The sequence below is a fragment of the Pimephales promelas genome, chromosome 20, assembly GCF_988280905.1.
Source record: "Pimephales promelas chromosome 20, fPimPro1.hap1.1, whole genome shotgun sequence".
Lineage (NCBI taxonomy): Eukaryota > Metazoa > Chordata > Actinopteri > Cypriniformes > Leuciscidae > Pimephales > Pimephales promelas.
Window position 1 is genome coordinate 12,973,586 of NC_142788.1, and position 26,746 is coordinate 13,000,331.

The 26,746-nt window shown below is 36.6% G+C and overlaps 1 protein-coding gene and 3 long non-coding RNA genes across 5 annotated transcripts in view; 2 read left to right on the forward strand and 2 right to left on the reverse strand.

Moving 5' to 3' along the window:
* The window catches only part of LOC148970553 (uncharacterized), a 34,021-nt gene extending 26,749 nt beyond the window's left edge, over window positions 1–7,272 (reverse strand). The window contains exon 1 of the long non-coding RNA XR_016148080.1: window positions 6,929–7,272. This is a non-coding gene — a long non-coding RNA (uncharacterized LOC148970553). The remainder of the gene's footprint in view (window positions 1–6,928) is intronic.
* The window catches only part of phactr3a (phosphatase and actin regulator 3a), a 47,772-nt gene that overhangs the window by 4,811 nt on the left and 16,215 nt on the right, over window positions 1–26,746 (forward strand). For both annotated transcript variants that reach the window (XM_039653124.2, XM_039653123.2), the window contains exon 2: window positions 22,451–22,612. In XM_039653124.2, the coding sequence (XP_039509058.2) occupies window positions 22,451–22,612 (162 nt within the window). The remainder of the gene's footprint in view (window positions 1–22,450; window positions 22,613–26,746) is intronic.
* On the forward strand, window positions 12,887–14,840 carry LOC120461559 (uncharacterized). Its single transcript, XR_016148223.1, has 3 exons — window positions 12,887–13,396; window positions 14,237–14,364; window positions 14,521–14,840. It is a non-coding gene; the product is annotated as an uncharacterized LOC120461559 (long non-coding RNA).
* Window positions 25,666–26,624, reverse strand: LOC148970554 (uncharacterized). The gene is made up of 2 exons (XR_016148079.1): window positions 26,305–26,624; window positions 25,666–26,127 (listed from the first exon to the last, which is right to left on the reverse strand). It is a non-coding gene; the product is annotated as an uncharacterized LOC148970554 (long non-coding RNA).

Below are 26,746 nucleotides of genomic sequence, written 5' to 3' on the forward strand. Positions count from 1 at the left end.
GGACATGGATCAAAGACATAAACAAACCAAAAACGGGACATGAAGTCACTAGATGTGACAGATGTGACGCTTAAATGTACAGAATGCTTAAGCATTCCTGTTTTTCTCTCTGTTTCTCACCTGTTTTGCCACTTCTCACCAAAGTCACATGATCCACTTCTCATGTGTCCCATCACAGTTCTGTACAGGCGTCAGAACCACGTCTCCTGCCAGTAGATCTTTGTGTGTGTAACGGAGGGATTCCTGACGCTGTTTTGACTCCTTTACACGTTTTATAAGCTCTTCGGGAGTTCTCAGCTGGTCAAGACATCATCATATGTAGGCTACGCACATACAGCGAGCACATTTAGCCCAGCACACAGCATTGTTTTGGATGTTTTGTAAATTCTGTCTCAAAATATACGTAATAAAAGTCGACCAATCAGGTTTTGAACATATGCCTTTAGGTTCAGTCTCTTTAGGTTCGGTGTTAAAATGTCAATGTGAAAGCCAAGCGGACAAGGACTAATGTTTTTTCGTTTGGTCCGTACCAAGCAAACCGAACTACAAGTGTGAACAAACCCTAAATAAGCATCTACTTTAGGGTTAGGGCCCTTTCACTTCAGACCTACCTTGTTTGTCTTGTTTGTACCTTGTCACTTCAGAGTTTCTACTGTGGTGCAAATGCAACCAAATGGCCCATGGGGAAAATGTAGTTCTCTGCAGACCGCCCTGGTGACTAGTTGCTAAAACTGAGTTCCTAGAACTAGTGTGAAAGCATCTTAAATAAAAGTATACTTTACACACACACACACACACACACACACATATATATATATATATATATATGAAGAGCTCTTTTCCAAAACGCTATAAATCCATTTCAATAGTTTTCAGGAAAACTACATTTTTTACCTAGACCCACACATTTTGTGAATATTCAAATTATCCTGTTTAAATGTTTTATTGGTTCAGTCTGAACATTTTGAACAATAATTATTAAATCAAACAACAATATTGTTAATGATAATTTAAAAGTTAATTTTATTTTTTTCCAAAACGCTATAAATCGAAATAAACCTCAAACAAATAGTACCAATTTCAGCATATGCATGAAAAAAACAAATTATTAATACCAATTTCAACATATGCATGAAAAAAGCGAATTATTAAAAATGATCAATATATGATAACGATATTCAAAAAAGGGATGGGCACCCCTCCAGCACATGCACACACACACAGGCTACATAACATGTGAGCAAAGCGGAGCAGCATGACGCTTAAATATAAGTTAAAAAAAACAAAAAAACAAAATAAACATTTCACATTTGTTTTTAATAATATTACATTACTTATTTTTATTATTTCATCTATGTTGAGTAGGCTATGAAAAGGGAACCGCATGAGATTAGTAAGATAGGATCAAAATTCAAAAGCTGCCCAATATCGGAAAATATTTGGAGTGCGTCAGACATGATTTTGACCACTTATTAAGTTTTGTTTTGTAGAAAGCTTGTAAATTTCGTTTCATATAAATTGTATCTTCATTTTAATAAATGTTTCATCGACAAATTGACTGGATTAATACATTAGAAGTAAATATCAGACAATATAATCAGGACACAGAGGCGCGCAGGTGAACCGGAGCGCGTCTCATAATATGAACCGAAACACCGCGATGCTTGCCTCACACAGGCCTGAGAACTAAGCTACAGAAAGCTTTAAATATCTACTTTTAAACAAAACAATTAAAAACTAAAATAAATTGGCAACTCTCTGCGTATGTAGGCTAATTCGAAGTATGCGTTTCTCTATGCGCGTTCACTGCGAAGATGGCGAGTAAGCATCATCAACTTTATCTTTGTTGCTGACACTGAGACCCCGTTTACACCTGGTATTAAAATGCGATCTGTATCCAGATAAGTTATCCGGATAATAAGTACTGATTCCATTTACATGGCCACATAAATGTGTTTTTGCAAAACGGATATAAATCCGATCTTCACCTCCTGCGTTATATGCAGATTTATTGGATTGCACGCCACCAAAAGCAACAGATCTGAGCGGCATTTTATTGATCATCAGCTAATTTCCAAATCAGAGACATCAATAAGAGAGAGTGGCAACAGGCCTGGTAAGATAATTTCGTTTCTTTACTTGAAGATGTGTTAACTGCGTCTGTGACTTACTTTTCGATGTTTGCACGTTGAATAGACGCTCAGCTGCTCATCTGCGGTGATGCGTGTCGCATCTGACTAGGCTATAACATGACATATAGCCTATATAACACGCTCTCACTCGTTTATTTTTTAGCATTTTTGGGAGGAGTAAAATATACATATGTGGTTTCAACAACCAGATTGCGTTTACACCTAGTAAAGATCCGGACACAATGCGAGCCAGACTACCTCCAGATGTGGTCAGGCAGATTCGATCACGATCCGATCACAACGCGTTTACACCTTGCATTAACATGCGTTTTTTATTATCCGGATAACTTATCTGGATACAGATCGCATTTTAATACCAGGTGTAAACGGGGTCTGACAGAAAACACTAGTTTATTAATAAACAATTCAAATGTTTCATCCATCATTACTTTTGCCGGTTCTTTGTGGCAAGCTTTATGCATACGTTGAGATGCGGAATATGCAATTAAAAACGCTCATATGGTTTCTCTCCCATTTAATTAAATCAATATATGTGATTACTGATAATACAAATGGCTTAAATGATCTACTACTAGTCGACTAGAAAACTAGGACTCATTTTGAGGAATGAATGAACATAATAAACCTCTGTTCAGAGTGCCGCCGTGCTGGATTGTGTAGAGCGCTCATTGAATTTGAGGATTTATCGTGTTTAGGCTAAAAACAGGGCTGGCGCTTATCGTGGTTTGGAAAGAAACTGTATCTTGCAGTACATTTTAAACAAGGAAATATAGCGATTCGGCATGAAACGTTGATAGAGCAGTGAAAGGGTTCTGTCCGCAGCAGAATGACACGACAAACTCATTTTTTTTAAAAATGTCGTTTAACGCGTTTTGGAAAAGAGCTCTTCATATATATATATATATATATGTTATGAATATATTACTAATTCAATCATTTACTTCGTTAGAAATATATTCCTGTGATCAAAGCTGAATTGCTGCACCATTACTCCAGTTACATATTTTTTTTAGAAATCGTTCTACTATGATGATTTTACAGCTTGATAAATATTTTTCTTTGGTGAATAAAAATATAAAAAAACATTTATTTGAAATAGAAATTATCTTTAACTTTAAAGGGTTAGTTTACCCCAAAATGAAAATTCTGTCAGTATTTACTCACGCTCACGTTGTTCCAACCCCGTAAGACCTTCGTTCATCTTCGGAACACAAATTAAGATATTTTTTATTAAATCTGAGAGCTGGATCACTCCTCCATAGGCTTCTAAAGGAATCGAAACTGGCCGGCCCAGAAAGAGTGACTACAGCAGCTCAATCTTAACTTTATCAAGCGACGAGAATATATTTTGTGCGAAAAATAACGACTTTATTCAACTATTAATTTCCTTCTTTGTGGGTCATGAGAGATTTCACGTAGTGAAACAGCGCAAAGCTTCTAGGTTGACGTATTGGTCGTCACACGCATCACACACGACCGGCCAATAGAGCTGGTAAGTCCCACCCCTTAGCCCCGCTGGACCTCTAGGTTGAAAAATCGTCAATGCAAGTGAATGAGAGAAAATAATTATTTTCTAATCTCGTTTGAATTTTGCAATGAATGTGAACACATGTTGTCTCTGAATTTTTTATATAATGTTTCGTGTAAAGAATGCTACAATTTAGCGGGTATAATTTTCATACGGTTAGACTTTGTGTGAGAGCACTTTGTGGACTACAACTCTTTCGACGTGTTTGATATACATCACCCCCACTAGCACACAGATCCCGCTAAACATGCCTGTGTCTTTGGTGCACTTCACCACCTTCTTTCAGGGAGAGGACAAACTAGTTGAGCGTGGTGAAAACCGTGATTTGTGGAGGGAAAATGTGTTATGCGGCAACGTCACATATGCGACGTGTAGTCTTTCTAGTTATGTCTATTCCACAACTGCTAGCCAAAGAATCATACAATATACTGTCAAACTCGTTACATGAGAAATTATATAAAAAATTCACAGACAACATATGTTACATTCATGGCACAATTCAAACGGGATCAGAAAATAATTATTTTCTCTCATTCACTTGCATTGACGCTTTTTCAACCTAGAGGTCCACTTGGAGTTTTACGGATGGGCGGGACTTACCAGCTCAATAGTCTAGGTGTGACGTACAGCACAGAACCGTTGCTCAGTTTCACTAAGTGAAATCTCAGAGCCCGCCGAGAAGGAAATGTATAGTTGTGGACGTCTTGCGTCAAAGGACTATTTGTCTACACAACTAGCTCAGCATGTAGTTCTCTTGCCCACAGCTCTCAGAGGTGTGTTAACCTTTTAAACTCTGCTCGATATGTCAAAGAATGCTTCAAGGGTTGAACAAAGACAGCGCAGGGAGACATATATAATCATGACTAAGATCTGATTTGTCCCATAAGATTATCATCAAGTTCATTAAAAGAGTCTTAAATTTAGATACGAGGCACCACATCACTTCACACCTATTTACACATTAAAAGTGTCTTCTCAGCTTGCGTGAACTTCTTGCCCTTGAAAAATGGGATGAAAATGAACCATTTGGATGAAAGCCTAATTGAGATACTCAAAGTTGTCTTTGAGAATAAGAACTTTTAAGAGTAGATAAAACGTAGAAGGTACAAGGAAAGCACAAGCTCAGACATTAGCCTAGCTGACAGATCTTGGTCATAACTGCTTGTATGTACAACCCGATCTCACGGGAATTCGTATGAATTTTACGAGGTGGCTAATTCGTAACAATTCATATGACCTCAGTCGTACGAATTAGTACTTTTTTGCTAAATCGTACATATTTTACGAATTGGCCAGTTCGTACAAATGACCTAGCCCTGACCCTTCTAAACCTAACCACCACGTGGGTTTAGACAAATCGTACGAATTCGTACGAGTGAGGTCGTATGAATTAGTGCGAATTAGCCACTTTTTAATCACTCGAATTCGTACGAATTGGTCGTGGGATAGGGTAGGTATGTATTATGTTTTATTTTTTGTTGTTCATCCAGTATCTCGGAAACTGGATAGTTGTGTGATATTCTATCTTGACAGTGCACTAAATTCTAGGGATGCACCGAATATTCGGCCGCCGAAAATTTTCGGCCGAAAATGGCCCAAAAGTGCTTTTTCGTTTTTCGGCCGAAAGACTTTTATCACCGAAACAATAGGCCGAAATGTTGTGATGACGCAAACAGAAACCGCGACCTGCACGTGCTTGTCTGAAGCAACATGTCTGCGGTGTGGAAGTATTTCAGTGTATCTGAACCCGCGAGGAGATGGAAACCTTGTTTATCCACCTATATCTGCTCTAAATAATGCGTGCCGCCATGACGACGAATCCGGTTGCGAGCGGGTCAAGAGCGGTGCGCGCGCTGTCTGTGGAGACTCGCGCTGCGGAGGCAGGCGAAAGTATAAACAAGGCAGCGCGAGTCTCCACAGACAGCGCGCGCACCGCTTTTGACCCGCTCGCAACCGGATTCGTCGTCATGGCGGCACGCATTATTTAGAGCAGATAAAGGTGGATGAAACAATTAAAAATTATAAATAAGCTGCCTTGTTTACTTTCGCCTGCCTCTGCAGCGCGAGTCTCCACAAACAGCGCGTGCATCGAGGCGTTTATACTTCGTTGCGCGTCTTGTTGTACTATTCCTTGAAACGACAGGGGACGACTCAAGTAGCTGTCCTCTAACCAATCAGGAATCGGCGAAGACAGATAAATACATGACAATGTTTATTTTTTAGTATTCCACCACCAATACAAAAATAATCATGTAAAACCCAGTAAACCCTGAGATTATTGCTTGTTACATTACAAAAAAATATGTATATGGGAACATGTATAGAACTAAATTAATGCTCTCTTAAATATTTTCTACATTCACTAAACATGTTTCATTAAGTTTCATGTACATTTGTATTAAACATGGACCATTGTTCATTTAAAAAGGCTTTTTATGCTATTGTATGCTACATTTTTAAAATGTAACTAATTTAGACGTGCAAACTGGGTGCTAGTGTGATGAGAAGTTTGCGCTCGGCTTTGTTTTTGAGAGAACATTTCATTTTAAAACCTTTCTGCAGGCCAGTAGATTATTATTTAATGTACACATGAGTGGGGTCAAGTTAAACATTTTAGTTTGAATTTTATTTTATACTGTGCATTGTGCTAAATAAATATTTGCATATATTGTAATTGATTTATTCTTTGAAAATGTTATATTAATTTATGCAATTGCAATGCCTTGATTTTAGTAAAGTTTGTACACAGTCATAGCCATAAATGCAATGATACTAATAATTGGCATAATTTATTTCGGTGTTTCGGTTTTCGGTTTTCGGCCTTGGTTTCCTCTTTTTCGGTTTTCGGTTTCGGCCAAGAATTTTCATTTCGGTGCATCCCTACTAAATTCTTCAAATAGACAGCATCACCACAGCAATAAATCTAATGGTTATTATACATCTTAATTGGACAATGTTTGCTTTCTTTTCCACCCGGATTTTGCGAGACTTCTCATTTTTGTGGCCAAAAGTTGTAGCAATACTTATGGCATTTTTGTGTTTTTGCGGTAACCAGCAGTAATTTGTGATGCTTAGATATTTTGTGTTAGTGGCAGGAAAGAGTATAGAATCTCTGGATGAAAACATCTGAAAAAGAAGCAAAAACAAGCGATAGAATGATAACTTATCCACATTTAAAATAACACTATCATCAAACATTAAAGGGTTAGTTCACCCAAAAATGAAAATTAAGTCATTAATTACTCACCCCCATGCTGTACCAACCCCGTAAGACCTTCGTTCGTCTTCGGAACACAAATGAAGATATTTTTGATTAAATTTGAGAGCTGTATAACTACCACATTGGCTCCTAAGGGACTGCCTCTTGACGGCCCAGAAAGTCAATGAAGAAAATGTTTAAATATCCCAAGTGACTACCGTGGCTCAACTATATGTTTATCAAGCGACGCGAATACTTTTTGTGCGAAAAAACAAACAAAAATAACGAGTTTATTCGACTATTTTTTTCTTCCTTGTAGGCCAGAACGAGACTTCCTTATAGATTTCCACGACGCATGCGCGAGATTTGCGATCTGCGTACACCAGCTTACATTACTTCAGATCGCAATTCTCGCGCATGCGTCGTGGAAATCTATAAGGAAGTCTCGTTCTGGCCTACAAGGAAGAAAAAAATAGTCGAATAAACTCGTTATTTTTGTTCGTTTTTTCGCACAAAAAGTATTCGCGTCGCTTGATAAACATATAGTTGAGCCACGGTAGTCACTTGGGATATTTAAACATTTTCTTCATTGACTTTTTGGGCCGTCAAGAGGCAGTCCCTTAGGAGCCAATGTGGTAGTTATACAGCTCTCAAATTTAATCAAAAATATCTTCATTTGTGTTCCGAAGACGAACGAAGGTCTGACGGGGTTGGTACAGCATGGGGGTGAGTAATTAATGACTTAATTTTCATTTTTGGGTGAACTAACCCTTTAAACAGCATATAAATCAAAACTGCCTAACGTTACAGAATGAAATGTCGAGCCAGGAAATGTTAATGGACTCGGTCTACTCCATCTATCGCTTTCGCTCGTTGTTCTGAATCTGATCTGGATGTAGTCTTTGACAAAAATGTTATTTTTCTCAGCTTCTTGTACAAAATACAAAATGCTTTTTTATGTAACTCAGGGCAGATTCACACAAAACACATTTTTCCATTGCACTTTTCCATTGTTTTTCTATTTAAGTGGGTTTGACAGACGACTTTGCTCTCGTGTTTTGCAGAGTCTTGGCATGATGCTTTTTTAGGGAAAAATCGGGTCTATTGGAGACGTCAAATAGATTTTTGAGTTTCTGTTCCTCTCAATTCCGATTTCGTTTGAACTCCTACGGTGGCCAATGTAGTCCAAGATTAACACGGCTTCCAGTTCAACCTCGTCCATGAGTGTTAACTCAAACGTAAACGTAAAAGGCGAAGCATTTTACATTTTGTTGCTTATCATGCAATAGTAACTGTAGTCATTGGTTGCCAGGTTGTTGCTATAGGTGTTTTGAGTTGTTTTTAACATTACTTTGGTGTTGCTAGGTTGTTCCTGGTTGTGGCTTTTTGGCGACTAAAATCCCACCTCTTTATGATATTTTGATTAAAAAGAAACGCATCTTTTTCGGCAGCACTTGATCCAGTACTACCAACTCTTTCTCTTCTATTCTATATATATATATATATATATATATATATATATATATATATATGCACATGTACTGCATTAGATTAAACAAGAAGGGTCACAGCACTTGTATATTGTTGTCCTGTTAATTTAACTGCTTCTATTGTTGTCATTTGTAAGTCGCTTTGGATAAAAGCGTCTGCTAAATGAATAAATGTAAATGATATGTGACTTGGGTGCCTTCTTCAATGTAACTATGTGAAAGGGATCACACTGTCCACAAGAAAGCACATAATGAGGGGTCAGTAGCTCAAATGTGTGAAACCGTTATGTGCTGAAGTTCAATACTTAGGTTAAAAGTGTGTTCAAATCCCTATAAGGTAATAGTAATAGTGGTTCTTGCCTTTGCAAAGATACGAAGTAACAACAACATCGTTGCTATAACAATGCAGTGGCTTCTGCCTTTAAAAATCCTTAGGTGTCATTCCAGCTTGACATTGTCTTTCCTCAATGCAGACTAAGGTATATGCACCGCATAGTGTACAAGAGGAGACAAGACCTGACCTTGTTAAGCGCAGTTCAGCAGCTTCCAGCTCTCCTCAGGCGTGAAAAGCCAACACAACAACAAGCTCAGCGACCTCCCCAGAGATACAACACAGAGCAGAAGATAAGATAAGCCGTATGACATTCTGTCTGTCTTTTTAGTTGTGTATATCTTAAGCAAAAAGTTGAATATTTTTGATTGTGTGTGTGTATGACAGTGACAGTGAAAGCGAGGAAAGCAGAACTGTTTGATTTCTTACAATAGAGAGACGTCTCAGTGATACGGTTCGATTACTGCAGCTCTCAAATTAGAAATGAGCTTCACTGATTCCCTCTCATGAGTATAAACTTTTTCCAGGATGGTGGAAACAGGCAGAAACCCCTGTGCAATATAAACATTCATATTAATAATATACATTACTATAAAATTATGCTACTATAAAAATGACTAAATAAAATAAAAAAGTAACTATCACATCTCAAGAAATTTTACTGTTATATACTATTTAAGCCAAATGTTTCAGTCTTAAATTTATAGAAAAAACACACATATGAGTCAATTGTTGATGTAAAGTAAGACTATTGACACATAAATGAATGCGAATGGCGTAGCTCATATTAATTGGTATATCTGATTGTTTGAGTTCAAATTGAGACATTAAAATGTCAATAAAAGATTTTTATTCCAAATAAAAATCCTGAAAAGATGTATCAGGGTTTCCACAAACATATTAAGCAGCACAACATGTTTTCAACATTGGTAATAATCAGAAATATTTCATGAGCATCATGTGAAGGATCATGTGACACTGAAGACTGGAGTGATGATGTAAGGATTCAGATTTGATCACACTTTTACTGTATCAAATAAATGAAGCCTTAGTAAACATAAGCGACTTCTATCAAAAACATTAAAGAATCTTCCCGACCCCCAACTTGAAAAGAGATTTGTCTGTCCTGTGGGAGGCCATTAGAGTGAATAGGGGGTTCAAATTCTAATCGCCGTAATGCACAGTCAACAGATCTTGGTATCTTGGCTCTTCTGAGCGGCTGAGAGAGGAAATGTAGTTAATATTGAATGTAATGCTGTTGGAAAGAGCAGGCCTCACTCTGCATACCTGAACCATCTCAAATATTTCAGAAACTCATTTCTCATTCATAAGCTTGAGCGGAGCTGCCTTGGATGGATGGCGTAGCTCAGCTGAACCTGAGTTTATTGTGCCGTTTGCAATTCAATGAATTTCAGAGTGTCTGACTGTTTGTGTTGAACTGTAAGTGAAACCATGACTGTAATGCAGTTTAAAGGCGATATAGGATGGAGTCAGGGGAAGGAGAGAAAAAGAGAGAGACTGAGTGGGAGTGAGTGAAAAGGGAACAGGGGAGGTGGGAAAAAAACAACAATGAAGAGACACAGAAGGATGGAAATGACTTCAAGTGACTCACCAGAGAGTCAATGAGTATCTTTAAACAGCAAATGTATTGAATTGCGAACATTAGGGCATATTTCTGAACCATTTGCACGCCCACATCAGTCAGAAGTGGCTTTAAAGACGCATTTGTGATGCGGTTATCAATGTGTCATTCTGTGATTAGCTTGACGTATGCAAAAATTTTCTATACAGTATAAGAGTCAAGAAATATTTGAACAATATATACCGTTTTGGCGTGTGACAGTTCACTGTAGCACTTCAGTTCTAGCAGAACCGATCATCTCATCCATTTTAATACTAGTTACAACACAAAATAAACATGATTGAACATCAGAAGGTGCATGTTGAAAAGTTTCATGTCAAAAGAAACCATTTTGAAATGTATCATGTCTGATGTAATCGCTCAATCAATGTTTCAACCACAGAAAAAACAGCTTGCAAACAATGTCATGTAATGTTTAATAAAAATGCACCAGCTGACAGGGTTCCCTGTATAGTTTACAATGTTTGTTGGGAAAGATTTTGTCCTTGAGGAAAGATTTTCTTAATAAGCTGATCATGAAGATCTGGACCAAAGGTCATTATATAAATATAAATGGATTATGAATATAAATGGAAATTCTCAAAATATGAAACTGTCTGAGGTTGTCTGAAGGTTTGTTGCCTAATGTGCATGGAGTTTATGGGGTTTCCAAGTAAGACTTCCATCAAAGATTCAGTGATATCAGTCATGCTGAGACCGGTGACCTGAAGTTGACCTATGTGACATATAAATCATGACCAAGAACATTAAATTGCTATTGACTTCCTAAAGCATTGTGGTCAAAATAAATAAAAGAACATTGAATGGGTACATATTTATACTTATTCATATGCCTTACTGTACAAGCACTAGACAGCTAGATTTCTAGTGAATAATCATTTTTTGGGCATCAACTACCCTTTAACTTTGGAGGCTTTTTAAAGTGAGAATGTGACTTTTCCCTTGACTGCCGTCTTTGAGCATTTGTCCATGAGACCTTGAATTTTTTTAGATTTCTTGGAATAGTTATTTGACCCAATTTAACACCTTCACTGTTATATTACAGACCGAAAAGGATAACTGAAAGGTCACACAACTGATTCTTGCTCAGAGGACAATGTCCATGGTCCCATATCCAGCATGCTTTGCTTGAGGTGTTCAGATTTTCTTTACCGCTCTGTGTTTTTTCCCTCCTCTGACGTCTCTTAACACAGAGACTGAATCATCACAGCTTGGTAAGTCGATGTCTAGCCCTAGACGTCTCAGAGAATGCACAGCAGAGGTCTGTTTGATGATGTCAAAAGCTACTGTTGCTTTTTCTAAGCAACACAGGCCAAAGCTTCGAGCTGTCTCAAGTCCCTTTAAGCCTCGTCAGAGACTTGTTATTTAGTCTGTTCCACTTTTAGCATCTTAAGGAGGCTACACCACAGGCACTTGTCTTCTGCCAGATGGCTGCACAGTTGTTGAGCCAGGGGGTAAACTACGGGGTTTATTTTCTTGGACGACAGTAACCGTTCATTTCTCACACTAAACTACCTGCTCTTGTAAATCATTTCTGAAAACTGATAGTTTGTGTTTTCATACTGATTGCATAAACTAATATGTGCCAGAAGAAAAGGTTCTTTATAGAACCTCAAAGGGTTCTTTCAGGCACTTCATACAGTATATAGAACCTTTTAGGGGTTTCCATAGGATCGTTTTATGGGTTATCGTTTTATGGAAAAACACCAGCAAATTAAGATCTTCATCAGTTTGACAACACGTGCTGCAAATACTCACAATGCAACCAAATACAGAAATGCTCTGCAAATACTCACAATGCAACCAAATACAGAAATGCTCTGCAAATACTCACAACGCGACCAAATATAGAAACACTACAAATACTCACAACGCAACCAAATACATAAATGCTCCGCAAATACTCCCAACACAACCAAATACATAAATGCTCCGCAAATACTCACAACACAACCAAATACAGAAACACACTGCAAATACTCACAACGCGACCAAATACAGAAACAAACTGCATATACTCCCAACCTGCACTGTAATGAATTGCTGTAAAAATTACAGCCATATTTTACAGCCGCTGGCTGTTTTCTAATAATACAGCATTTTGCTGTAAACTGCAATGCATTCTGGGGCCGCGTGGCGGTTTGATTTAAAATACAGAATATTGCTGGAAATTTCAAATCGACACAGAGGCATTGTGATCTTTAACGGTCGTGTCGTCGACTTTCAGATAGCGGCAAGAGGAGTGATTCTCAACTGGTAAGTGACTTATTTCAGTTTCTTATGTTTCATGTTGTGTTACTCGTAGACTATGAAGGTAATGTTATATTCGCGATTCATATTGGTTACCGAGGATCACGCATCCTCCGTACGGGGCGCGAGGGAGACTTGCGCGGGGCTTCAGCAGCCCAGACGCGGGTAGTATTTCACACATTCCCCGGGATCTATGGGCTCCTTTGTTGAGAAGAATTACATGCTTTTCTGACAACAGTCGGTATTCACACGAGCTTCGTGTTGATCAGCACACTTCGCCGTGATTATTTTATGGTGTATATTAAATCAAAATCAAGTAATCTGTTAAAATGGGCGCCGAAATGAAAAAAAAAAAAAACAGATTATGAATGTTGCTGTGTCGTAACGTTATGTTTAATATTCCGGTGTCAAAATCCCTTATATTTCAGTACGAATATAAGCTATATATCCTATATATTTTAGCTATAACGTTAGCCTAAGTTACTCTCTGTGTGTAATTTGCTTATTTGTTTTCATACTTCCTTTGTTAATTTTATTTAAAAGAAAGAGTTCCTGCACTCTGAATACTAAAATATAGTTTACATATAAAATGCTGAAACATAAAAATGGTATAGTAAAAAATAAACTATTGTCACATGTGGTATTGTTTTAGGAGACACTTTGACAAGAGGACACTGGAAGGCCAAGTTGTGTGTGAGGAGAGCATTCAGCCCAGCTTCCTGTCTGGCCTTACTACTGTTCACTGCATATTATTACATATTCAATCAGGAGGAGCCAGCCTGCACCTTGGAGTTCATTTAAAGGTAATTATTGCATTCTTAACAACCTCAGTACATTTTACACATGTACTCAATATCTGCCTTTTGATGTATTATCTATTGACTTAAAGGGATAGTTTACTTTGAAAGTAATTTTTGATATGTTTTAGCTTACCTCAAGGGAATCCAAGATCTAGGTGTCTTTGTTTTCACAGTATTTTTAATTTCGACATTTTTAGGTCGAACCATTCTTGTCTTCAGTCATAATGGAGGTCTATGGTCACCACCTCAAAGAGCATGCACTGAGAAGTCCAAATTAAACATGATTTAATGACTCGTAAATGTAAGTACACATTGATGGCCTAAGACAAACGGAAGTGATCTCTCGCGCGTATACGTCACTCGTCTCGTACGTCATTCGTTTTCTCACACAAACCGCTCGTTTCGTGTCTTAGGCTATCAATGTGTACTTACATTTACGAGTCATTAAATCATGTTTAATTTGGACTTCTCTGTGCATGCTCTTTGAGGTGGTGACCATAGACCTCCATTATATGACTGAAGACAAGAATGGTTCGACTTAAAAATATCAAAATTGAAAATACTGTGGAAACAAAGACACCTACATCTTGGATGCCCTTGAGGTAAGATAAAACATATCAAAAATTAATTTCAAAGTGAACTATCCCTTTAATTAGTTAAATCAGGTGTTTTAATTTGTGGACATAGGGTTAGGGTTGGGAGGTCTTCCTGGGAGGTCCTCATGACTGGAGTTGAGAAACACTGCTCTAACAGATTTCAAAATCATGATTACAAGCATGAAAAACTTAAAACCAATCCTAATTACATATTGTCTGTTTCCTGACCCTTTATGTGCTTTGTAAGAGAGGAACAAAGAAGAAAATTGCCATCTAAAAGGACAGGGCAAATGGTACAGAAGAAACAGGTTGCAGTGAACCCACATGTTGCCACTCTTCCCTGCAAAGTGGTGTATTCAGTGGAATTTCTGAAATGTAAGTACACACACAAATATCTATTTTTCCTTTAATTGTAACCTTTTAATATTCTTTATCTGACTCTAACTGTATCTGTCATCCCTCTGTCTGTCTCTGACTGTATCATTATGTTTTGTAATATATCTAATGTAATGTCCTTTTCAATATTTCTAGCCACTCTTTGCATCCTGTGATGGAACAGCATCCGGAGCTGAATTATTCTCCATTTTTGATCATACTTGTTTTGGACTCACTTGGGGCCTTGTTGTTTGGACATGTTTGTCTGGGAACGAAGAGGTGAAAATTCATTCATGTCTGTTTTTTTTTTTTGTTTTTTTTTTCAGAACCATTTTATTATGATCATGTTGGTCAACTTGTTGTTTTAAATGTCATTTGCGTATTTCTTCTTTGTGTGAAGGGCCCTGATGGCTTATTTGTTTTAAGTAATTTAAAAAAAAAAAATTCATGTCCATTTGTAAATAATAATAAAAAAATAAAAAAAAATATACAAAATACACTGTTTTATGCTTTTTTTCCATGCATATTTTAAAGTTATAAATTAAATAAATGTTGACCTGTTTTTATAGGATGTTGAATAGTTTGTTTGTTTTGTGAAGTAATAGGGGAATTAAGTTGCGTGTTATACAACACTTACTGAATTTAAAAACAATTGTTTAAAGCTTATGCAGTTGATAAATAATTAACATTTAAAATTCAGCTGGCATTTTACATATTTCCCAGATATGGCGAATACAAAGATTCATGGAACTACTGTAAAAAATACAGTTATTTACTGTAATCAGAGAATACAGTGAAAATCTGTAAATTAAATTACAGAACTATACTGTAAAAAATACAGTAACTGGCTGGCAACCCTGCTGCCAGTATTTTACTGTAAAATTTACAGGAAAATTTTTTACAGTGTGACTAAATACAGAAACACACCGCAAATATTCACAATGCAACCAAATAAAGACACACTACAAATACTCACAACACAATCAAAACCAGAAACGCGCTGCAAATACACACAACACAACCAAATACAGAAATGCTCTGCAAATACTCACAACGCACCCAAATACAGAAACACACCACAAATACTCACAATGCAACCAAATACAGAAACACTACAAATACTCACAACGCAACCAAATACAGAAATGCTCCGCAAATACTCACAACGCGACCAAATACAGAAACACACTGCAAATACTCACAAATGCGACCAAATGAAGAGTTCAGATGCAAAAGCCTCTAAATGCCATTTGAAATTTTCTTCTAAAATGACCATTTTTATCAAGCTTGTATATTTAAGTTCAGTTATTTCACTTAAATGACAATTAATAGGTAATCTTTATTGCTTTTTAAGTGAAATTACTGAACTTAAATATACAAGCTTGATAAAAATTATCATTTTAGAAGAAAATTTCAAATGGCACTTAGAGGCTTTTGCATCTGAACTCTTCAAATACAGAAACACACTGCAAATACTCACAACTTGACTAAATACAGAAACACACCACAAATACTCACAATGCAACCAAATAAAGAAACACTACAAATACTCACAACACAAGCAAATGTGCATAAATGCATAAGTGCTCCGCAAAAAATTCTCACAATGCGACCAAATACATAAACACACTGCAAATACTCACAACGCAACCAAATATAAAAATACGCTGCAAATACACACAATGCAACCAAATACAGAAACACACTGCAAATACTCACAAGTCAACCAAATACAGAAATGCTCCGCAAAATATTCACAGTGTGTATGTAAACTGGTCTCAGATCAGCTCTAAACAGCACAACTATAGCACCTCATATTGCAGGACCCCCTGGCCCGACCACTTACAATGAGGCCCACGTTCACGCGTCTGCTATGATTCCATCTTTAGACTGTAGTCATTGATGAATTGAATAATATTCTCAATCTCCCACTTTCATCTCTAGGGTGACATTACAATAACAAGCTCTTAGTATCTATCTGCTGCAGACAAATGGGTTTTGCCTGCTGCCTGTTTATGTGGTCAGCATCTCCAAAACAAGCCTCAGAGGACAGACTGTACGCAACTCCATTACATTTACATACATTTAAAGCGTCTCCCAATGCCAAAGAACTGTATTAAATAAAAGCATCTATCACCTGAGTGTAGATGTAAAAACGGAATTTCAGCTTTATTCTCCTCTGAGTGTTTTGCCTGAGCTGGAAAAATGAGAGTCGATATGAGTCGATATGTATGTATTTGAAAACAGACATAAATTAAATAGTATGGACCATATTAAAATGGATAGTTCATCCAAAAAAAAAGAAAAAAGAAAATACTCTCATCATTTATATACCCTCATGCCTTCCTGATGTACATGACTTTCGTTTTTCAGATAAACACAAACAAGGATTTTTAGGAAAATAATCCATCTCTGTTACACCCTTTTCCACCGACGGGGTCCTGGTGTGGATTCCCGACCTGTCCCTGTACTCTCTGAACCGCAAAACAGAAGTGCCGCACCACACTGCCGCATTCAGTAGCCGAGAACAGGCTTAGGCTCCAGAACACAAACCTATTCTGGTGGAAAAGGGGTAGTAATGCCAGTGAATGGACCACTCGGTTGACGCTGGAAAAATCCATACGACCTTTACTGCTGGGCGGTTTGACCAAAAATTTATATCACAGATTTTTTTTTCAAAATCAAGCCGGTTTTCCGGTTTATGACAGTTTTATTTTTCCCCATGCATAATCAGGTGTACAAAGCATGCAATAAAATGACTTAGAATGGTCTATTTTATTGTCATTAATTAATATTGTAGAATAGAATAGCGCCCAGTATAAGCTAAAATTGTTATTTCTTAACGTTCTAATAACCAAGCAAGAAAGTTAATACAACGTCTAAAAAAACTGGACGTTTTGAATGTTCCAACATTCAGAAATAACGTTTTTATAACTTGGGAACGTTATGAAACATTCTTATAACTTAAAATTGTTAGCTGGGGAAGAGGATTGATTCGCGGTTACAATGAACACGTTTTAAGTGCAGGATTCTCTGAGCGAGCCCAGAGAATAGACCTATTCTTACAAGAGCCGCGTGTATCTGAGAGCGCGTGCGCGCGATATTCCATGCGCGCTCACGCATTTTATTTATTTACTTTAGCGCTACAATACCATATGCTGATTTCACGTAGCTTCCATTTTGAAATCGAAAGCGAGGCTCCGGTGGGAAGAATCCCGGAAGTACAGATAAACACCAATGTCTTGGACTACCAACCTGAAGCTGCTGCCGCGATTTGCACTACTAGATGTTAATATCCAATATAGGATATGTATATAGTTCGTTCCTGCTTTTTTTATGTTCTGAATATATATTTAAAAAATGTATTTATAAACTTATAAATTTCACTGTATATAGTCTAAACTATGAAAGAAATGTATGTACATTTTTAGAATAACAAATTTCAACATTAAACACAACAATACGCCATCGCATTCACGACTCTCCTATTATTTAAAGCGACACTTCCCGTTTTCTTCCCACCGGAGCCATTTCAAAATGTCAGCTGTGTGAAATCAGCGTATAGTGCGCCCTTGACATTTGACAGGAAAATAACGCCATAGTTCTGCAGCATCCATCTCCCCAAAAAGTAACACCAGAGCACTGCTGTTTGGTTTACACGTTTACACTCGCCTCACCGTCGCTGCTTAGAAGTGCAACATTGTAAAGGGTCCGTCGAAACAGCGGCGCAGTGTAATGTTCGTTCCGAACGTTGTGTAATTAAATACATCGGTATGGCGTATATTAAAAATTAACATCATAACAAAAATATACAACGGTTTTCGGCATGAACCTCTTTACCGCCCAACACTACCTCACTGGATGAATTGGTGTCTTCTGAAGAGAAATGGTAGGTGTAAGAAAAATACTATTTTACTAATACTAATATTTTTTATTTTTATTTCATACACTCATGCCTTCAAGTGAACTATATTAGTGGACTAATGTAGGGAATTGTGAATGAGGGTATAGGGGGCGATTTTTAACACAGCCTTTGTTTTAAAAGTACCATTGAACAACAGAGACTTCTCGTGCGCAGATTCACAACACACTTACTTCAAACACTTTGTGTGACAGTAGACCGAAAGCAATGATTTAAAGTTACAAATAGTTTATAATAGGGCTGTCAAGCGATTAATCGCGATCAATCGCATCTAAAAGAAAAGTTTGTGTTTATATAATATATGTGGGTGCACTGTGTATAATTATTTTATATATATAAATACACACACATGCTTGTGAATATTTAAGAAATATTTTCATGTATATACTGTATCTAGATTTATATATAATTTATGTTATATATAAATATTTTATATATAAATAATATTTTTTCTTAAATATACATGCATGTGTGTGTGTGTGTGTGTGTGTGTGTGTATATATATATATATATATATATATATATACACAAAATAATTGTACACAGTGCACCCACATATATTATGTAAACACAAACTTTTATTTTGGATGCGAATAATCGCGATTAATCGTTTGACAGCCCTAGTTTATAATATTAGTTTTTTTTTGTACACACACCTACAATCAATTCACTTCAGAAGACTGTGATTCATCCATTGTTGGAACGTTGTGTGTGATTTTTCCAAGCATCAACCAAGCAGCACCATGGCATTACATGTATTATTTTCCATTACATGGCATTACATATATTATTATTATCTTAATTTGTGTTTATCTGGAGAAAGAAGGTCGTATACATCTTGACATGAGGATGAGTATGATGAGAGATTTATTTTTTATTTTTAGGTGGCTATCCCTTTAAGTGTGTTCTTGGAACTGACATAAACATTTTTCTCTTCTATATTTCGTCCAGAATGGCACTGATACGCAGCATATTGTTATATACAGTATATAAAACAAAATACAGTTCAAATTGAAGGTAACAATGACTTATGACTTAGCCGCGTAATAAAGGAGTGCAGATTTGCTGACAGAGCTATACGCAGTATTTGCCAATCTGCAATGTTTAAAGGGGGTTTGTAGTGTCTGTCAGTCTCTTTGTTGTCTCGGTCTGTTAATTGTACAGATACCCTCCTCTTTTAAAACCATGTTTAGAGTGTTTTCAATGAGCCGTGACCGAGATAAAAGCCTTTGATAAAACAAACTGAAACTTCTTAAGCAGCCTAAATCAAACCAGGCAGGATTACTTAAGGCAGGATCTCCATTTTATTTATTTATTTTCCATCTGCAAACAGTAGAGCCTGGAAGTAGAAGTGTTTCAACAATAAAATATTAATAATAATGCTACTACAGTACAAGTGGGTGTGTTCTGTTTTGAATTGTGTTATATTGATCATTGTATTAATAACTGGCAAGTGGCAACTAAATGATTAGTTAATCCAATCCCCTGTTTAGATATAAATGTATATGAATATACTGTATAGTATCATGGCAATGCTAAAATTAACAATGAATAATGAAATATGTTAATAATGATCTGTCACGCTATATAATGGTATCATATTTTTCCGCCTAGTGATAATGCACCTAAAAATGTACAGTATTGTATCACGATTGTTATAAAAGTGGGAGTTTTCTGTTCTGTAATTTTATCCTGTATTGTATTATAATGACTGTATTAATAGACTCTGTGCATGAGATATACGTCCACTGGGTCACCGTGAGTCGTATATCAGCGGTGTTTGGCAGGTGTTTTGAGATATTGGTAACGTGGGCTTCTGTGGCACACGTCCAGCATGCAGGCCTATGAGCTGATTGCCTCTCTGTTCACAAAACGCTGTGCTTTGCTCTTCTGTCACTTACTTTATGAATAACTGCACTGATATTCATTCAAAAATTGTCAGATGTGCTGTGGTTTCATTTTATATTCCTTTTGAAAATTGTCTCTCGCTTTTAGAACAACCGTGCTTCTTAATGCATTGTAACAGCCACTGCGGCCACCATTAATATTAAGCTACTATTGAACGCTTTACATTTTTTTTCTTATTCCGTTTTTCAATTTGCAACAGATTAGCTTGTCCAGTGCAACACCAGCCCCTTGTAACGCACCTCCCTGGCCTGCATTGAAGAAAGGGGTAGTGTGCTTGATATTATATGTTATGAAAGACCGGGCCCTGATTGGCTGCTTGAGGTCTTCAGCAAGCGCTTCCGTATAGCAACAGACCCCCGTTCCCCCTCCTCTCTCCCTTTCCCCCATCCTCCCTTTCCTAAGACAGTGGCGGCCCCTCACACAGTGCTCGGATTCATCCTTTTGCTCTGCATCTGGAGGAGCAGTAACCATAGTAACAGCTAGGCTTTGCTGACCCTGGCTTTGCTGACTCGCCTCGCCGCGCAGTTTTCAGGCTTGACCTGGATTCCGTGTGGCGCTGGATAGTTGAGCAGAGGCGCTCAGTCGATTGACCCGGTTCTTTTCTTGTATGGTCAATGGTCGGAGGACCTCCGTGCATGTGGTGCGCGGCGCAGCGCCTCTGGGTTTGTGACGGCACCCGCTCGCTGCCCCTGCCCACACTACACTATTTCGGTAACTGAGTGTTTGGCAGAACGTTGACTCATTTGCTCTATGAATGGCGCTTTTCCCTTTTCCTGCGTGTGAATATTTAAAAGGATTAGGTCTAGCCAGCTGAAGGATATGATGCTGCTGTGGGTGTTGTAGAGGCTTTGTTTGGTAAAATATACAATTGATGTATATGCGTGTGATTAACATTTGCTTTAAAATAGAAAAATCCTATTGAAAAATAAATGACAAGTTGTAAGAGGTACATGCTTTGTAATTACCGTCTTTTTTGTGTTGGGAAATTATGTTATCATGTTCATTTTACAATAATGAGCCTACATGAAATGTTTTGAAGAATAGATGGAAAAATATTAATTTAAATATTTTTTTTTTCTAAAATAAAATAATTTACTTAAATATTCAAGTATTTGAAGTGCTTCTAAAAGGAGTTGGAAAGCAGTAGGAAAATCAATCCAGAGTCAATCCTCAAAAAAAAAAAAAAAAAATTGAATGTTCTAAAATATTAAGGTATTTAAATAAATAAATAAAACTGACTAAAATAAAAATAAAATCTAAAGGATTAAAATATTTAACCCCTTAACTGTCACATCCCACAGGTAGGATAATATCTTAGAAAAGGCCTTAAGTAATGTTGACAAACTATATCATTTGAAAGCTTACAATCTCTTGTTTCCACATTTGGTGACTGATTTTCAAAATAAATTAGACAGGAGCCGTAATTTATCAATTTGCAACAAGAATATTTTCATACTCAAAACTTGTTCATACCTTTATTTTGAAATAGCAATGAACATTAAAAATCATTAATAATAATAAAAAATGGTAGAAAGAGTTCAAAAGATTGCATCCATTCAATTATTTTAGAGAAAAAGGTCTGAAAATGTTTTAAATATTAAGAAAAAATAAATAAATTCACCATTTGTGATGTGGCAGGAATCTATAAACGCACATGCATGTTGTTTGTATGTGTTTCTTAGAGGTTGAATTCATATCAAAATCTGCCAAACTTCCCATACTACTTCTGAATAGGATCTCTACTTCATAAATTGTATGAAAATTTTGTAAATGATGGTTCAGAATTAGATCATTCAAAACATATGGAAATGGAGGCGCTAGGTGCCCTAGTGAAAAAGTTTGGTACTGCGCCCCAAACAAAATCTCACAGAAAGCTCATTTTTTGAGATATCAACCTAAAATTTTAAACACAATTTGTTCAGATTTTTGGCTTTGATTTTTCTGCAATTTTAGAGTAGCCCAGGTTTTGAAAATATGTATTTTAGATAAAATATGAATTATTATTTTTTTTACATTGTACATTTCCATAAACTTAAACTTCTGTAACTTTTTTCTGTTTCACTTTCTTAATTTATTCGACAAAAATCTGGCAAATGTCTTCTTTAAAACAAGACCATATATATATATATATATATATATATATATATATATTAAAAATAAATTACTATACGTATTCAAAATCAGCATCATGTGTTGTACCATTGGATGTCACTGCTCAGTGCTGATGGTCTCCTGTCTATCTCGTGTGTGTTACAGATGTGATGGAGCAGCAGAATGTGTTGCGCTCCAGCTGTTTGGTGAGTGGAGTCCACACCCCTCCCATCCGACGCCACAGCAAGCTGGCCACACTGGGGCGTATTTTCAGGCCGTGGAAATGGAGGAAAAAGAAAAACGAGAAGCTGAAGCAGAGCTCTACAGGTGAGACAACCGGGCTTTGTTGCCCTTTTATTTGTCTGTCTTATATTACTGAAAACACAGTGAAGTAAGTTGATAATACAGATGGATATTTTGTAGTGTTGAGTGATATAAAAGTAACTTTTATTGGAAAAAAATTCCAGTGCACACCAGAGGCAATTAATAACAAAGATTTATGAATGAGGAAAATATTGCAAGACAAATGCAATTTGTCAAAATTTGCTCAAATGACCAAAATTACACAAAATAGTGATAGAAGTGGAAAACAAAGCTAACACAATCAGGGGGCTCTGAATGATAAATATATAAATGGTTATGAGTGATCTTAATCTTTGATAATGAACACTTTGATAATGAACACTTTAAAAACACTGTTGAATGTAATTTTTAGCAAATCTTAAAATTTTCAATAATTCTGTGTTGCCTAAATTCACTTGTAGAGTTTAAAATGTCTGATTTGACAAAATAGAATTGAATTTTAATATCGAACATAGAATGGAAATAATAATTGGCTTATATCGTCCAGAATTTTAAAATGAATGGATCCCTAACTAGTACTTCATTCATTTCTATAGAGATATTAACTTAGCTTGGGCTGCGAGAAAGAGGACCGAGAACAGACCCCTGGGGGACACCCCAGATAACAAAACTGATGGAGGATTTGTGTTTTCAGAAGAAAAGCAAACTGCTGTTTGCCATTGAAGAACTAAACCAAAGGAGAGTTTCCATTTTAGTGATGCCAACATCTAAGAGACAGAATCCATAAAGACTTGAGGTCCAGAAGGAGTTGAATATTAAACACTCCTGATTCAGCAGAAAGGAAGAGGTCATTTATGGCCCTGTGGAGAGATGTCTCTGCTATGTAAAGGACATTATTCTGCTTTGAAAGGCTTGTATAGATTATAAAAAAAACTTGGTGCCACTCTAATTGAGGGGAAACAGCTCGGAAAACTGTCGGGCAGTGGTTTGTGATAGGTCTGTAATTACTTAACACAGAAGGACCTAGACAAAGTTTCCTGAGAATTAGGGTGTCTGCAGCAGTTTTTAGTTTTAATGGAACAGTCCCAGAGGCAAGAGATCTTTTAATCAAGCGGGAAATGAGTGAAATAATAGCAAACAGCTGTAGAAACAGTTTAATTACATAATGAGACAATATTGTCATCCCATTTCTACTTTCAAAATCCAATTAAGTTTAGCAGAGGAAGTGATACACAAATGATAGTGGATGCATGCAGGGAATATGGGAGGATTGCTTGTCTTCTGATGGTGTTAAGATTGGGAATGAGTAGGAAATTAGTTAGTGCACTGTTAGTGCAAAGACAATCCTGTGGCAAACGGCATGTACACCATTTTTGGAGATATTAACCATTAACTCTTCTACTTTCAAATATTCTGTTATTTCAAATAAATTCTGTCAAATCATTTACTCACTCTAAAAGCATTTCAAACCTGTACTGCATATGACTTCCTTCTGTGGAACATAAAACAAGATATTTTGAAGAATGTTTCAACTTTTTGTCCATTCAATGAAAGTCAGTGGGGACCAATGTTGTTTTAGACCCCATTTACTCTCTTTATTGGAACAAAAATGTTTTAAATGTATAGATTTTCTATGTTTCAAAGAAGCAAGAATGTCAAACAGGTGTGGAACCACATGAGTATAGATACCCTGAAAAGATGCGAGAGTCTGACAGTAAACATCTTAGCGTTTATACAGACTCAGGTTCAAATCCAACAAATCCAGATCACAAATGAAGTGATCAGCATTTTTCTATGTAATAAAGTAGCTTTAACATTTTGTTCCACAGGGGGGGAAACTTGACAGATGTTTGCAGTCTGTTATTGGACTGACCATTTTATTTAAAGTAAATTTACAATGACACTCAAAAAATATATAATATGTAGGCCTTGAAGGAGTAGTTTACTTTTGCTGATAATTTACTCACCCCCATGTCATTCAAGATGTCCATGTCTTTCTTTCTTCAGTCGAAACGAAATTAAGGTTTTTGATGAAAACATTCCAGGATTTTTCTCCATATAATGGACTTGGAACCAAACGGTTCAAGGTCCTAAAACAGTTTCAGTGCAAACTGATCAAAAGGCTTTAAATGATTTTCAGACGATGAATAAGGGTCTTATCAAGCGAAACGATCGCCCATTAAAAAAAAAAAATAAGAAAAAGAACAGTTTAAGTTTTATAAGCTCAAATGGTCGCCTTGCTCTGTTCTGTGATGAGCGTTCGTGACTCTCCTATTCGAACTCGTTTATCAAAATGAACAAATCTTTTTGTGTCATTTGGTTCATTCAACGAACAAAATGAACGAGTTGACTCGGGAAAAGATTCGTTCATTTTGATGAACGAGTTCAAATAGGAGAGTCACGAAAGCGCGTCACAGAACAGAGCAAGGCGACCATTTGAGCTTAAAACTTAAACTTTGTTTTTTTTTTTTTTAAATAAGTGATTGTTTCGCTTGATAAGACCCTTATTCGTCGTCTGGAATCGTTTAAAGCCCTTTGAACAGTTTGCAGTTTGCACTGAAACTGTCTTTTGGACCTTGAACCGTTTGGTTCCCATTGAAGTCCATTGTATGGAGAAAAATCCTGGAATGTTTTCATCAAAAACCTTAATTTCTTTTCGACTGAAGAAAGAAAGACATGGACATCTTTGATGACACGGGGGGGTGAGTAAATTATCAGCAAAGGTTGTTTTTTTTTTTAAAGTGAACTACTCCTGTAAATTTGAGATTTACTTATGTAACCCCTTTCCCAGTGCTAATTATGATACTGAATGTAGCTAACCCAATTTCGTAAATATAACACGAGATGGGGCCCTGGGTCTGTCCTGAATAATAATAAAATAAATAACGCAGGTGTTGATTTATTTTATGATAACTTAATTAAATAAACTTTGCAACAGCTTACTTTGGCAGTGCCTCCACTTAGTAGTAAATTATTACTTTGCTTCAAATTATCCTACTAAGATGCTTTTTAATTCACAGATTAAACCCACAAAGAATGGTGTAAACTGCAGGTGAAAAACCACACAGAAATGTGAATGGAGTACTTGTATACAATTTACTGTGAAAAATAAAAGAATATGAAAATAAAACGTTCAATTATTGTGATTAAATAGGTTGCATTTAGGATGAAACAGGTAAATAATAAGCAGAATCTAATTGAAACAATTCCAATATGAATCCTAAATTCAATTTACACCCAAATCAGATTAATAACCTTTCAACTTAGTTGAACCATAATGACAAAAAACACAAAGGCCGCTTCGCTTTCAAAGCAAACAAAATGGTTAACGTTACTGCACGTGCTTTGTAGTACTCACGACCTCAGATGATGTCCAGTTGCAACCGAACATCAAGCGCAATTGTACTAGGCTGCAAGTTCAATCAGTGAGCCGATCCAGATTCCAGTGAAGAATCCTCGACGCCACGCATCAGAGAAACTTTCCACACTGACAAGGAGATGATCCCCATAACACAACCACAAAAACAACTGTCCGTTTCCTGTGCAAAATATGTTATAATCAGTCCATGTAACTTAGCAAATAAATCACAAACATAACGGGTGAATATAATGTGCACAAACAGTCACAAAAGGTATGCTAACATGCTACTCGCGATTAGCATTTCCCTCAGTACTTAGAATACAGACAGTATTAAACACAAAAAATGAAAATTTACCTTCAAACAATTAGAGAAACATCCCAGAACAGCACAACGATTGGTCATCCATTATAACTGGATGTACTTTCTCGTATTCTTACAAAAACTACGCGGATTGCGAGTTCCTTTCACTTTCACCATGCACTTCTGCAAATACAACGCACATCTCCAAAACCCCGCCCCTCATGAATAATCACCGTCGGAATTTACCCAATCAGAAAACGATAAAATAAAGATGCAGATATTTCAGAGCAAGCAAGTTATGGTGCCAAAAAGCATGTTAATATTAGTCATTTAAAACCAAACGTATTAACCCTTTGTGGTCTGTATTTCTAAATGAATATAAAATCCCATCTGGGCTACACTTATATGTATTTGAATGGCCTTTTCAACTATTAATCTTGATGCAATGCATATTTGCCAGTCATACATCTGCTCTCCAAAAAATCATGGCATAGTT